Source organism: Haliotis rufescens, unplaced genomic scaffold (genome assembly GCF_023055435.1).
Source record: "Haliotis rufescens isolate VD_foot unplaced genomic scaffold, xgHalRufe1.0.p SCAF_8, whole genome shotgun sequence".
Taxonomy (NCBI): Eukaryota; Metazoa; Mollusca; class Gastropoda; order Lepetellida; family Haliotidae; genus Haliotis; species Haliotis rufescens.
This window is the reverse complement of record NW_025964372.1, coordinates 29,486,162-29,502,346: the sequence shown is the minus strand read 5'-3', so window position 1 is coordinate 29,502,346 and position 16,185 is coordinate 29,486,162. Positions and strand designations below refer to the sequence as shown.

Here is a 16,185-nt window from a genome sequence, read left to right as displayed (position 1 = left end):
CACTTGTTTAAAGGTTAACGTGTGGCAAGACCAGAACATTGTCCTTTATGTCAATAAGCACCTCTGCAACTATATTTCAGCAACAACTTCTCCTACTACATCAGCCACTACATCAGTAACCACATCGCCTACCACGTCGGCAACCACATCGGCAACAATGTCTCCCACAACCTCGCCCACCACTTCACCTACCACATCAGCCACAACTTCGCCAACAACCTCGGTGACTACTTCAGCGACCACGTCTGCAACTACATCGCCAACCACGTCGCCTACCACGTCAGCAACAACTAGTGGTCAGTGAAAGCTTCCAGCACTTCTGTAAAGTCAACACTTGTTTAAAGGTTAACGTGTGGCAAGACCAGAACATTGTCCTTTATGTCAATAAGCACCTCTGCAACTATATTTCAGCAACAACTTCTCCTACTACATCAGCCACTACATCAGTAACCACATCGCCTACCACGTCGGCAACCACATCGGCAACAACGTCTCCCACAACCTCGCCCACCACTTCACCTACCACATCAGCCACAACTTCGCCAACAACCTCGGTGACTACTTCAGCGACCACGTCTGCAACTACATCGCCAACCACTTCGCCTACCACGTCAGCAACAACTAGTGGTCAGTGAAAGCTTCCAACACTTCTGTAAAGTCAACACTTGTTTAAAGGTTAACGTGTGGCAAGACCAGAACATTGTCCTTTATGTCAATAAGCACCTCTGCAACTATATTTCAGCAACAACTTCTCCTACTACATCAGCCACTACGTCAGTAACAACATCGCCTACCACGTCGGCAACCACATCGGCAACAACGTCTCCCACAACCTCGCCCACCACTTCACCTACCACATCAGCCACAACTTCGCTAACAACCTCGGTGACTACTTCAGCGACCACGTCTGCAACTACATCGCCAACCACGTCGCCTACCACGTCAGCAACAACTAGTGGTCAGTAAAAGCTTCCAACACTTCTGTAAAGTCAACACTTGTTTAAAGGTTAACGTGTGGCAAGACCAGAACATTGTCCTTTATGTCAATAAGCACCTCTGCAACTATATTTCAGCAACAACTTCTCCTACTACATCAGCCACTACGTCAGTAACCACATCGCCTACCACGTCGGCAACCACATCGGCAACAACGTCTCCCACAACCTCGCCCACCACTTCACCTACCACATCAGCCACAACTTCGCCAACAACCTCGGTGACTACTTCAGCGACCACGTCTGCAACTACGTCGCCAACCACGTCGCCTACCACGTCAGCAACAACTAGTGGTCAGTGAAAGCTTCCAACAATTCTGTAAAGTCAACACTTGTTTAAAGGTTAACGTGTGGCAAGACCAGAACATTGTCCTTTATGTCAATAAGCACCTCTGCAACTATATTTCAGCAACAACTTCTCCTACTACATCAGCCACTACATCAGTAACCACATCGCCTACCACGTCGGCAACCACATCGGCAACAATGTCTCCCACAACCTCGCCCACCACTTCACCTACCACATCAGCCACAACTTCGCCAACAACCTCGGTGACTACTTCAGCGACCACGTCTGCAACTACATCGCCAACCACGTCGCCTACCACGTCAGCAACAACTAGTGGTCAGTGAAAGCTTCCAACACTTCTGTAAAGTCAACACTTGTTTAAAGGTTAACGTGTTGCAAGACCAGAACATTGTCCTTTATGTCAATAAGCACCTCTGCAACTATATTTCAGCAACAACTTCTCCTACTACATCAGCCACTACATCAGTAACCACATCGCCTACCACGTCGGCAACCACATCGGCAACAATGTCTCCCACAACCTCGCCCACCACTTCACCTACCACATCAGCCACAACTTCGCCAACAACCTCGGTGACTACTTCAGCGACCACGTCTGCAACTACATCGCCAACCACGTCGCCTACCACGTCAGCAACAACTAGTGGTCAGTAAAAGCTTCCAACACTTCTGTAAAGTCAACACTTGTTTAAAGGTTAACGTGTGGCAAGACCAGAACATTGTCCTTTATGTCAATAAGCACCTCTGCAACTATATTTCAGCAACAACTTCTCCTACTACATCAGCCACTACATCAGTAACCACATCGCCTACCACGTCGGCAACCACATCGGCAACAACGTCTCCCACAACCTCGCCCACCACTTCACCTACCACATCAGCCACAACTTCGCCAACAACCTCGGTGACTACTTCAGCGACCACGTCTGCAACTACGTCGCCAACCACGTCGCCTACCACGTCAGCAACAACTAGTGGTCTGTGAAAGCTTCCAACACTTCTGTAAAGTCAACACTTGTTTAAAGGTTAACGTGTGGCAAGACCAGAACATTGTCCTTTATGTCAATAAGCACCTCTGCAACTATATTTCAGCAACAACTTCTCCTACTACATCAGCCACTACATCAGTAACCACATCGCCTACCACGTCGGCAACCACATCGACAACAACGTCTCCCACAACCTCGCCCACCACTTCACCTACCACATCAGCCACAACTTCGCCAACAACCTCGGTGACTACTTCAGCGACCACGTCTGCAACTACATCGCCAACCACGTCGCCTACCACGTCAGCAACAACTAGTGGTCAGTGAAAGCTTCCAACACTTCTGTAAAGTCAACACTTGTTTAAAGGTTAACGTGTGGCAAGACCAGAACATTGTCCTTTATGTCAATAAGCACCTCTGCAACTATATTTCAGCAACAACTTCTCCTACTACATCAGCCACTACGTCAGTAACCACATCGCCTACCACGTCGGCAACCACATCGGCAACAACGTCTCCCACAACCTCGCCCACCACTTCACCTACCACATCAGCCACAACTTCGCCAACAACCTCGGTGACTACTTCAGCGACCACGTCTGCAACTACGTCGCCAACCACGTCGCCTACCAAGTCAGCAACAACTAGTGGTCTGTGAAAGCTTCCAACACTTCTGTAAAGTCAACACTTGTTTAAAGGTTAACGTGTGGCAAGACTAGAACATTGTCCTTTATGTCAATAAGCACCTCTGCAACTATATTACAGCAACAACTTCTCCTACTACATCAGCCACTACATCAGTAACCACATCGCCTACCACGTCGGCAACCACATCGGCAACAACGTCTCCCACAACCTCGCCCACCACTTCACCTACCACATCAGCCACAACTTCGCCAACAACCTCGGTGACTACTTCAGCGACCACGTCTGCAACTACATCGCCAACCACGTCGCCTACCACGTCAGCAACAACTAGTGGTCAGTAAAAGCTTCCAACACTTCTGTAAAGTCAACACTTGTTTAAAGGTTAACGTGTGGCAAGACCAGAACATTGTCCTTTATGTCAATAAGCACCTCTGCAACTATATTTCAGCAACAACTTCTCCTACTACATCAGCCACTACATCAGTAACCACATCGCCTACCACGTCGGCAACCACATCGGCAACAACGTCTCCCACAACCTCGCCCACCACTTCACCTACCACATCAGCCACAACTTCGCCAACAACCTCGGTGACTACTTCAGCGACCACGTCTGCAACTACATCGCCAACCACGTCGCCTACCACGTCAGCAACAACTAGTGGTCAGTGAAAGCTTCCAACACTTCTTTAAAGTCAACACTTGTTTAAAGGTTAACGTGTGGCAAGACTAGAACATTGTCCTTTATGTCAATAAGCACCTCTGCAACTATATTTCAGCAACAACTTCTCCTACTACATCAGCCACTACATCAGTAACCACAACGCCTACCACGTCGGCAACCACATCGGCAACAACGTCTCCCACAACCTCGCCCACCACTTCACCTACCACATCAGCCACAACTTCGCCAACAACCTCGGTGACTACTTCAGCGACCACGTCTGCAACTACATCGCCATCCACGTCGCCTACCACGTCAGCAACAACTAATGGTCAGTAAAAGCTTCCAACACTTCTTTAAAGTCAACACTTGTTTAAAGGTTAACGTGTGGCAAGACCAGAACATTGTCCTATTCGCCTACTATGTCAGCAACAACTAGTGGTCAGTAAAAGCTTCCAACACTTCTGTAAAGTCAACACTTGTTTAAAGGTTAACGTGTGGCAAGACCAGAACATTGTCCTTTATGTCAATAAGCACCTCTGCAACTATATTTCAGCAACAACTTCTCCTACTACATCAGCCACTACATCAGTAACCACATCGCCTACCACGTCGGCAACCACATCGGCAACAATGTCTCCCACAACCTCGCCCACCACTTCACCTACCACATCAGCCACAACTTCGCCAACAACCTCGGTGACTACTTCAGCGACCACGTCTGCAACTACATCGCCAACCACGTCGCCTACCACGTCAGCAACAACTAGTGGTCAGTGAAAGCTTCCAACACTTCTGTAAAGTCAACACTTGTTTAAAGGTTAACGTGTGGCAAGACCAGAACATTGTCCTTTATGTCAATAAGCACATCTGCAACTATATTTCAGCAACAACTTCTCCTACTACATCAGCCACTACATCAGTAACCACATCGCCTACCACGTCGGCAACCACATCGGCAACAATGTCTCCCACAACCTCGCCCACCACTTCACCTACCACATCAGCCACAACTTCGCCAACAACCTCGGTGACTACTTCAGCGACCACGTCTGCAACTACGTCGCCAACCACGTCGCCTACCACGTCAGCAACAACTAGTGGTCAGTGAAAGCTTCCAACACTTCTTTAAAGTCAACACGTGTTTAAAGGTTAACGTGTGGCAAGACCAGAACATTGTCCTTTATGTCAATAAGCACCTCTGCAACTATATTTCAGCAACAACTTCTCATTCTACATCAGCCACTGCATCAGTAACCACATCGCCTACCACGTCGGCAACCACATCGGCAACAACGTCTCCCACAACCTCGCCCACCACTTCACCTACCACATCAGCCACAACTTCGCCAACAACCTCGGTGACTACTTCAGCGACCACGTCTGCAACTACATCGCCAACCACGTCGCCTACCACGTCAGCAACAACTAGTGGTCAGTGAAAGCTTCCAACACTTCTGTAAAGTCAACACTTGTTTAAAGGTTAACGTGTGGCAAGACCAGAACATTGTCCTTTATGTCAATAAGCACCTCTGCAACTATATTTCAGCAACAACTTCTCCTACTACATCAGCCACTACATCAGTAACCACATCGCCTATCACGTCGGCAACCACATCGGCAACAATGTCTCCCACAACCTCGCCCACCACTTCACCTACCACATCAGCCACAACTTCGCCAACAACCTCGGTGACTACTTCAGCGACCACGTCTGCAACTACATCGCCAACCACGTCGCCTACCACGTCAGCAACAACTAGTGGTCAGTAAAAGCTTCCAACACTTCTGTAAAGTCAACACTTGTTTAAAGGTTAACGTGTGGCAAGACCAGAACATTGTCCTTTATGTCAATAAGCACCTCTGCAACTATATTTCAGCAACAACTTCTCCTACTACATCAGCCACTACATCAGTAACCACATCGCCTACCACGTCGGCAACCACATCGGCAACAACGTCTCCCACAACCTCGCCCACCACTTCACCTACCACATCAGCCACAACTTCGCCAACAACCTCGGTGACTACTTCAGCGACCACGTCTGCAACTACGTCGCCAACCACGTCGCCTACCACGTCAGCAACAACTAGTGGTCAGTGAAAGCTTCCAACACTTCTGTAAAGTCAACACTTGTTTAAAGGTTAACGTGTGGCAAGACCAGAACATTGTCCTTTATGTCAATAAGCACCTCTGCAACTATATTTCAGCAACAACTTCTCCTACTACATCAGCCACTACGTCAGTAACCACATCGCCTACCACGTCTTCAACCACATCGGCAACAACGTCTCCCACAACCTCGCCCACCACTTCACCTACCACATCAGCCACAACTTCGCCAACAACCTCGGTGACTACTTCAGCGACCACGTCTGCAACTACGTCGCCAACCACGTCGCCTACCACGTCAGCAACAACTAGTGGTCAGTGAAAGCTTCCAACACTTCTGTAAAGTCAACACTTGTTTAAAGGTTAACGTGTGGGAAGACCAGAACATTGTCCTTTATGTCAATAAGCACCTCTGCAACTATATTTCAGCAACAACTTCTCCTACAACATCAGCCACTACATCAGTAACCACATCGCCTACCACGTCGGCAACCACATCGGCAACAACGTCTCCCACAACCTCGCCCACCACTTCACCTACCACATCAGCCACAACTTCGCCAACAACCTCGGTGACTACTTCAGCGACCACGTCTGCAACTACGTCGCCAACCACGTCGCCTACCACGTCAGCAACAACTAGTGGTCAGTGAAAGCTTCCAACACTTCTGTAAAGTCAACACGTGTTTAAAGGTTAACGTGTGGCAAGACCAGAACATTGTCCTTTATGTCAATAAGCACCTCTGCAACTATATTTCAGCAACAACCTCTCCTACTACATCAGCCACTACATCAGTAACCACATCGCCTACCACGTCGGCAACAACATCGGTAACAACGTCTCCCACAACCTCGCCCACCACTTCACCTACCACATCAGCCACAACTTCGCCAACAACCTCGGTGACTACTTCAGCGACCACGTCTGCAACTACGTCGCCAACCACGTCAGCAACAACTAGTGGTCAGTAAAAGCTTCCAACACTTCTTTAAAGTCAACACTTGTTTAAAGGTTAACGTGTGGCAAGACCAGAACATGTCCATCATGTCAATAAGCACCTCTGCAACTATATTTCAGCAACAACCTCTCCTACTACATCAGCCACTACATCAGTAACCACATCGCCTACCACGTCGGCAACCACTTCAGGAACAACGTCTCCCACAACCTCTCCCACCACTTCACCTACCACATCAGCCACAACTTCGGTGACTACTTCAGCGACCACGTCTGCAACTACATCGCCAACTACGTCGCCTACCACGTCAGCAACAACTAGTGGTCAGTAAAAGTTTTCAAAATTTGTTTACAGCCAATATTTGTGTTAAGTTTTTTATCATACGTGCAGGTGAGAATGATGAGGTCTGATTGGTCCACGTGATGTTCGTAAAAATGCCCGTATATTCCGCCTTGGAGAGGAGTAAATCGCTTATACTCATCAACGAGCTAGTCCGGCTGCTCGTGGGTTTCTGACAGGCAGAATAAATCCCTTAAAACCCGCTTCATAGCGAAAAGCCTCTACGAGGTGTTGAATGTTGTAACCTTGATCAAACAATTTGTTCAGCAAGAGTCGTATGACGCTCTTGAAATCTTCGTAGAAAGAGCATGCTCGATTCTACCTAACAAAATTTGGAAATGTAGACACCAAAAGCTGGAGCTGCTGAAATATTGCTCGACATAAAGGGAAAGCTGACTATTGGAAAGTCACCCCACTTGTCTTGTGGAGAGCTTTGTGTCTCTCTGGATCTTCATGCACAGATCTAAATAAGAATCAGATGGGCAAACTCACTGGTCTGCTTTATGTCTCGTTCAGGTGGGTAAGTCAGAGGAAGGGAAGTGGCTACTTAAATTATTGAACCTTGTTCCTTGAATTTGCACAGTTTATCAACATAATTTCCACACTTCATTTCAGCAACTTCAGCCACAACGACCTTACCACAGGTTTCCTACACCTGTGTCGTGGAATGTCCAGCTGAGGGGACTGTCAACGTTGTGATCTGCGGGACTCTTTGTGTTACTGCATGTTCCAATGGGGTGATCACAAGCCAGTTGTGCTTTACATCAGTAACCACATCGCCTACCACGTCGGCAACCACATCGGCAACAACGTCTCCCACAACCTCGCCCACCACTTCACCTACCACATCAGCCACAACTTCGCCAACAACCTCGGTGACTACTTCAGCGACCACGTCTGCAACTACGTCGCCAACCACGTCGCCTACCACGTCAGCAACAACTAGTGGTCAGTGAAAGCTTCCAACACTTCTGTAAAGTCAACACTTGTTTAAAGGTTAACGTGTGGCAAGACCAGAACATTGTCCTTTATGTAAATAAGCACCTCTGCAACTATATTTCAGCAACAACTTCTCCTACTACATCAGCCACTACGTCAGTAACCACATCGCCTACCACGTCTTCAACCACATCGGCAACAACGTCTCCCACAACCTCGCCCACCACTTCACCTACCACATCAGCCACAACTTCGCCAACAACCTCGGTGACTACTTCAGCGACCACGTCTGCAACTACGTCGCCAACCACGTCGCCTACCACGTCAGCAACAACTAGTGGTCAGTGAAAGCTTCCAACACTTCTGTAAAGTCAACACTTGTTTAAAGGTTAACGTGTGGGAAGACCAGAACATTGTCCTTTATGTCAATAAGCACCTCTGCAACTATATTTCAGCAACAACTTCTCCTACTACATCAGCCACTACATCAGTAACCACATCGCCTACCACGTCGGCAACCACATCGGCAACAACGTCTCCCACAACCTCGCCCACCACTTCACCTACCACATCAGCCACAACTTCGCCAACAACCTCGGTGACTACTTCAGCGACCACGTCTGCAACTACGTCGCCAACCACGTCGCCTACCACGTCAGCAACAACTAGTGGTCAGTAAAAGCTTCCAACACTTCTGTAAAGTCAACACTTGTTTAAAGGTTAACGTGTGGCAAGACAAGAACATTGTCCTTTATGTCAATAAGCACCTCTGCAACTATATTTCAGCAACAACTTCTCCTACTACATCAGCCACTACATCAGTAACCACATCGCCTACCACGTCGGCAACCACATCGGCAACAACGTCTCCCACAACCTCGCCCACCACTTCACCTACCACATCAGCCACAACTTCGCCAACAACCTCGGTGACTACTTCAGCGACCACGTCTGCAAATACGTCGCCAACCACGTCGCCTACCACGTCAGCAACAACTAGTGGTCAGTGAAAGCTTCCAACACTTCTGTAAAGTCAACACTTGTTTAAAGGTTAACGTGTGGGAAGACCAGAACATTGTCCTTTATGTCAATAAGCACCTCTGCAACTATATTTCAGCAACAACTTCTCCTACAACATCAGCCACTACATCAGTAACCACATCGCCTACCACGTCGGCAACCACATCGGCAACAACGTCTCCCACAACCTCGCCCACCACTTCACCTACCACATCAGCCACAACTTCGCCAACAACCTCGGTGACTACTTCAGCGACCACGTCTGCAACTACGTCGCCAACCACGTCGCCTACCACGTCAGCAACAACTAGTGGTCAGTGAAAGCTTCCAACACTTCTGTAAAGTCAACACGTGTTTAAAGGTTAACGTGTGGCAAGACCAGAACATTGTCCTTTATGTCAATAAGCACCTCTGCAACTATATTTCAGCAACAACCTCTCCTACTACATCAGCCACTACATCAGTAACCACATCGCCTACCACGTCGGCAACAACATCGGTAACAACGTCTCCCACAACCTCGCCCACCACTTCACCTACCACATCAGCCACAACTTCGCCAACAACCTCGGTGACTACTTCAGCGACCACGTCTGCAACTACGTCGCCAACCACGTCAGCAACAACTAGTGGTCAGTAAAAGCTTCCAACACTTCTTTAAAGTCAACACTTGTTTAAAGGTTAACGTGTGGCAAGACCAGAACATGTCCATCATGTCAATAAGCACCTCTGCAACTATATTTCAGCAACAACCTCTCCTACTACATCAGCCACTACATCAGTAACCACATCGCCTACCACGTCGGCAACCACTTCAGGAACAACGTCTCCCACAACCTCTCCCACCACTTCACCTACCACATCAGCCACAACTTCGGTGACTACTTCAGCGACCACGTCTGCAACTACATCGCCAACTACGTCGCCTACCACGTCAGCAACAACTAGTGGTCAGTAAAAGTTTTCAAAATTTGTTTACAGCCAATATTTGTGTTAAGTTTTTTATCATACGTGCAGGTGAGAATGATGAGGTCTGATTGGTCCACGTGATGTTCGTAAAAATGCCCGTATATTCCGCCTTGGAGAGGAGTAAATCGCTTATACTCATCAACGAGCTAGTCCGGCTGCTCGTGGGTTTCTGACAGGCAGAATAAATCCCTTAAAACCCGCTTCATAGCGAAAAGCCTCTACGAGGTGTTGAATGTTGTAACCTTGATCAAACAATTTGTTCAGCAAGAGTCGTATGACGCTCTTGAAATCTTCGTAGAAAGAGCATGCTCGATTCTACCTAACAAAATTTGGAAATGTAGACACCAAAAGCTGGAGCTGCTGAAATATTGCTCGACATAAAGGGAAAGCTGACTATTGGAAAGTCACCCCACTTGTCTTGTGGAGAGCTTTGTGTCTCTCTGGATCTTCATGCACAGATCTAAATAAGAATCAGATGGGCAAACTCACTGGTCTGCTTTATGTCTCGTTCAGGTGGGTAAGTCAGAGGAAGGGAAGTGGCTACTTAAATTATTGAACCTTGTTCCTTGAATTTGCACAGTTTATCAACATAATTTCCACACTTCATTTCAGCAACTTCAGCCACAACGACCTTACCACAGGTTTCCTACACCTGTGTCGTGGAATGTCCAGCTGAGGGGACTGTCAACGTTGTGATCTGCGGGACTCTTTGTGTTACTGCATGTTCCAATGGGGTGATCACAAGCCAGTTGTGCTTTACATCAGTAACCACATCGCCTACCACGTCGGCAACCACATCGGCAACAACGTCTCCCACAACCTCGCCCACCACTTCACCTACCACATCAGCCACAACTTCGCCAACAACCTCGGTGACTACTTCAGCGACCACGTCTGCAACTACGTCGCCAACCACGTCGCCTACCACGTCAGCAACAACTAGTGGTCAGTGAAAGCTTCCAACACTTCTGTAAAGTCAACACTTGTTTAAAGGTTAACGTGTGGCAAGACCAGAACATTGTCCTTTATGTAAATAAGCACCTCTGCAACTATATTTCAGCAACAACTTCTCCTACTACATCAGCCACTACGTCAGTAACCACATCGCCTACCACGTCTTCAACCACATCGGCAACAACGTCTCCCACAACCTCGCCCACCACTTCACCTACCACATCAGCCACAACTTCGCCAACAACCTCGGTGACTACTTCAGCGACCACGTCTGCAACTACGTCGCCAACCACGTCGCCTACCACGTCAGCAACAACTAGTGGTCAGTGAAAGCTTCCAACACTTCTGTAAAGTCAACACTTGTTTAAAGGTTAACGTGTGGGAAGACCAGAACATTGTCCTTTATGTCAATAAGCACCTCTGCAACTATATTTCAGCAACAACTTCTCCTACTACATCAGCCACTACATCAGTAACCACATCGCCTACCACGTCGGCAACCACATCGGCAACAACGTCTCCCACAACCTCGCCCACCACTTCACCTACCACATCAGCCACAACTTCGCCAACAACCTCGGTGACTACTTCAGCGACCACGTCTGCAACTACGTCGCCAACCACGTCGCCTACCACGTCAGCAACAACTAGTGGTCAGTAAAAGCTTCCAACACTTCTGTAAAGTCAACACTTGTTTAAAGGTTAACGTGTGGCAAGACAAGAACATTGTCCTTTATGTCAATAAGCACCTCTGCAACTATATTTCAGCAACAACTTCTCCTACTACATCAGCCACTACATCAGTAACCACATCGCCTACCACGTCGGCAACCACATCGGCAACAACGTCTCCCACAACCTCGCCCACCACTTCACCTACCACATCAGCCACAACTTCGCCAACAACCTCGGTGACTACTTCAGCGACCACGTCTGCAAATACGTCGCCAACCACGTCGCCTACCACGTCAGCAACAACTAGTGGTCAGTGAAAGCTTCCAACACTTCTGTAAAGTCAACACTTGTTTAAAGGTTAACGTGTGGCAAGACCAGAACATTGTCCTTTATGTCAATAAGCACCTCTGCAACTATATTTCAGCAACAACTTCTCCTACAACATCAGCCACTACATCAGTAACCACATCGCCTACCACGTCGGCAACCACATCGGCAACAACGTCTCCCACAACCTCGCCCACCACTTCACCTACCACATCAGCCACAACTTCGCCAACAACCTCGGTGACTACTTCAGCGACCACGTCTGCAACTACGTCGCCAACCACGTCGCCTACCACGTCAGCAACAACTAGTGGTCAGTGAAAGCTTCCAACACTTCTGTAAAGTCAACACGTGTTTAAAGGTTAACGTGTGGCAAGACCAGAACATTGTCCTTTATGTCAATAAGCACCTCTGCAACTATATTTCAGCAACAACCTCTCCTACTACATCAGCCACTACATCAGTAACCACATCGCCTACCACGTCGGCAACAACATCGGTAACAACGTCTCCCACAACCTCGCCCACCACTTCACCTACCACATCAGCCACAACTTCGCCAACAACCTCGGTGACTACTTCAGCGACCACGTCTGCAACTACGTCGCCAACCACGTCAGCAACAACTAGTGGTCAGTAAAAGCTTCCAACACTTCTTTAAAGTCAACACTTGTTTAAAGGTTAACGTGTGGCAAGACCAGAACATGTCCATCATGTCAATAAGCACCTCTGCAACTATATTTCAGCAACAACCTCTCCTACTACATCAGCCACTACATCAGTAACCACATCGCCTACCACGTCGGCAACCACTTCAGGAACAACGTCTCCCACAACCTCTCCCACCACTTCACCTACCACATCAGCCACAACTTCGGTGACTACTTCAGCGACCACGTCTGCAACTACATCGCCAACTACGTCGCCTACCACGTCAGCAACAACTAGTGGTCAGTAAAAGTTTTCAAAATTTGTTTACAGCCAATATTTGTGTTAAGTTTTTTATCATACGTGCAGGTGAGAATGATGAGGTCTGATTGGTCCACGTGATGTTCGTAAAAATGCCCGTATATTCCGCCTTGGAGAGGAGTAAATCGCTTATACTCATCAACGAGCTAGTCCGGCTGCTCGTGGGTTTCTGACAGGCAGAATAAATCCCTTAAAACCCGCTTCATAGCGAAAAGCCTCTACGAGGTGTTGAATGTTGTAACCTTGATCAAACAATTTGTTCAGCAAGAGTCGTATGACGCTCTTGAAATCTTCGTAGAAAGAGCATGCTCGATTCTACCTAACAAAATTTGGAAATGTAGACACCAAAAGCTGGAGCTGCTGAAATATTGCTCGACATAAAGGGAAAGCTGACTATTGGAAAGTCACCCCACTTGTCTTGTGGAGAGCTTTGTGTCTCTCTGGATCTTCATGCACAGATCTAAATAAGAATCAGATGGGCAAACTCACTGGTCTGCTTTATGTCTCGTTCAGGTGGGTAAGTCAGAGGAAGGGAAGTGGCTACTTAAATTATTGAACCTTGTTCCTTGAATTTGCACAGTTTATCAACATAATTTCCACACTTCATTTCAGCAACTTCAGCCACAACGACCTTACCACAGGTTTCCTACACCTGTGTCGTGGAATGTCCAGCTGAGGGGACTGTCAACGTTGTGATCTGCGGGACTCTTTGTGTTACTGCATGTTCCAATGGGGTGATCACAAGCCAGTTGTGCTTTACATCAGTAACCACATCGCCTACCACGTCGGCAACCACATCGGCAACAACGTCTCCCACAACCTCGCCCACCACTTCACCTACCACATCAGCCACAACTTCGCCAACAACCTCGGTGACTACTTCAGCGACCACGTCTGCAACTACATCGCCAACCACGTCGCCTACCGCGTCAGCAACAACTAGTGGTCAGTAAAAGCTTCCAACACTTCTGTAAAGTCAACACTTGTTTAAAGGTTAAGGTGTGGCAAGACCAAAACATTGTCCTTTATGTCAATAAGCACCTCTGCAACTATATTTCAGCAACAACCTCTCCTACTACATCAGCCACTACATCAGTAACCACATCGCCTACCACGTCGGTAACCACATCGGCAACAACGTCTCCCACAACCTCGCCCACCACTTCACCTACCAAATCAGCCACAACTTCGCCAACAACCTCGGTGACTACTTCAGCGACCACGTCTGCAACTACGTCGCCAACCACGTCGCCTACCACGTCAGCAACAACTAGTGGTCAGTAAAAGCTTCCAACACTTCTGTAAAGTCAACACTTGTTTAAAGGTTAACGTGTGGGAAGACCAGAACATGTCCATCATGTCAATAAGCACCTCTGCAACTATATTTCAGCAACAACCTCTCCTACTACATCAGCCACTACATCAGTAACCACATCGCCTACCACGTCGGCAACCACTTCAGGAACAACGTCTCCCACAACCTCTCCCACCACTTCACCTACCACATCAGCCACAACTTCGGTGACTACTTCAGCGACCACGTCTGCAACTACATCGCCAACTACGTCGCCTACCACGTCAGCAACAACTAGTGGTCAGTAAAAGTTTTCAAAATTTGTTTACAGCCAATATTTGTGTTAAGTTTTTTATCATACGTGCATATGAGAATGATGAGGTCTGATTGGTCCACGTGATGTTCGTAAAAATGCCCGTATATTCCGCCTTGGAGAGGAGTAAATCGCTTATACTCATCAACGAGCTAGTCCGGCTGCTCGTGGGTTTCTGACAGGCAGAATAAATCCCTTAAAACCCGCTTCATAGCGAAAAGCCTCTACGAGGTGTTGAATGTTGTAACCTTGATCAAACAATTTGTTCAGCAAGAGTCGTATGACGCTCTTGAAATCTTCGTAGAAAGAGCATGCTCGATTCTACCTAACAAAATTTGGAAATGTAGACACCAAAAGCTGGAGCTGCTGAAATATTGCTCGACATAAAGGGAAAGCTGACTATTGGAAAGTCACCCCACTTGTCTTGTGGAGAGCTTTGTGTCTCTCTGGATCTTCATGCACAGATCTAAATAAGAATCAGATGGGCAAACTCACTGGTCTGCTTTATGTCTCGTTCAGGTGGGTAAGTCAGAGGAAGGGAAGTGGCTACTTAAATTATTGAACCTTGTTCCTTGAATTTGCACAGTTTATCAACATAATTTCGACACTTCATTTCAGCAACTTCAGCCACAACGACCTTACCACAGGTTTCCTTCACCTGTGTCGCGGAATGTCCAGCTGAGGGGACTGTCAACGTTGTGATCTGCGGGACTCTTTGTGTTACTGCATGTTCCAATGGGGAGATCACAAGCCAGTTGTGCTTTACGGGCCGCTGACAGCTTTCCCTCTACATTATCTACGTATTAATGCGATCTTTCTTTATAACACACACTATACGATTTTTTATCTCTCCTAGTTTAGACTAAATACGCCTTATAGCATGTGGCAATTTATGCGTGTAAGGAATTGAGTGTCTCCAGCTACCAAATACATTCCAATACACACACACGAGGGCTGGTGAAAAAGTTCTAAGCCTAACCAAAAAATCCAACAATTGTGAAAGTGTTTTTAATTATATTTTTCAACATAATCTTCCTGCTTTTCAATACACTTCTGATATCGATAGTGAAGCTTTTCAATTCCAGCCAGGAAGGCATTCTCTGAAGCCACCCTGAAATACCCACTCGCTCAGCTTTGAAGTCAATCTTGTCGTCATAGCGCTTTCCTCGAAGGTGTTCTTTCAGTTTGGGAAACAGGTTGAAATCACTTGGTGCCAGGTCTGGAGAGTATGGAGGGTGAGGAGGCTCTTCAAACCTTCATTGTCGCACAGCAGCCTTTGCAAGTTGAGAGGTGTGAGAAGAAGCATCGTCATGAAGTTGTAGAACTCCAGCAGTCAGCATTCCTCGCCATTTTGTTTTGATATAATATCTCAGGCGATGAAGCAAATCAGCATGCTAGGCACCGGTAAACAACAAGGGTCACACCATCGCATCCAAGATCACGTTGTGATCTGCGGGACTCTTTGTGTTACTGCATGTTCCAATGGGGTGATCACAAGCCAGTTGTGCTTTACGGGCCGCTGACAGCTTTCCCTCTACATTACAGTGGCCATAACTTTCTTCACTGATCTTGAAGACTTACCATTCCATGGTTTGACATTTTGACTTGGGATCATAGTGGTAGACCAATGTTTTATCACCCTTTACTCTTTTTGAATTTGACGAAATCCTCCTTAAATGACTCTAAATTATCTCTAGCAGTGTAAGTT

At 47.4% G+C, this 16,185-nt stretch overlaps 1 protein-coding gene across 1 annotated transcript; it reads left to right on the top strand.

The window, feature by feature from the left end:
• Positions 1 to 1,111: 1,111 nt before the first annotated feature.
• Positions 1,112 to 13,813, top strand: LOC125376999 (mucin-5AC-like). Its single transcript, XM_048389769.1, has 19 exons — positions 1,112 to 1,289; positions 1,405 to 1,620; positions 1,736 to 1,951; positions 2,067 to 2,282; positions 2,398 to 2,613; positions 3,060 to 3,275; positions 3,391 to 3,606; positions 4,163 to 4,378; positions 4,494 to 4,524; positions 7,781 to 7,965; positions 8,412 to 8,627; positions 8,743 to 8,958; positions 9,074 to 9,289; positions 11,337 to 11,552; positions 11,668 to 11,883; positions 11,999 to 12,214; positions 12,330 to 12,533; positions 12,648 to 12,778; positions 13,616 to 13,813. Exons 2-19 carry the CDS (start codon positions 1,482 to 1,484, stop codon positions 13,811 to 13,813), a joined length of 3,480 nt encoding a protein of 1,159 aa, XP_048245726.1. The 5' UTR covers positions 1,112 to 1,289; positions 1,405 to 1,481.
• Positions 13,814 to 16,185: the final 2,372 nt, after the last annotated feature.

What these genes read in the sequence shown, in the direction of transcription:
- LOC125376999 (XM_048389769.1), top strand. Translation starts at nt 1,482, where the DNA reads ATGTCTCCCACAACCTCGCCCACCACTTCACCTACCACATCAGCCACA. An exon ending in CACGTCAGCAACAACTAGTG is followed by an intron (nt 4,379 to 4,493) that starts GTCAGTGAAAGC and finishes ACTATATTTCAG; the next exon opens with CAACAACTTCTCCTACTACA. An exon ending in CACGTCAGCAACAACTAGTG is followed by an intron (nt 11,884 to 11,998) that starts GTCAGTGAAAGC and finishes ACTATATTTCAG; the next exon opens with CAACAACTTCTCCTACAACA.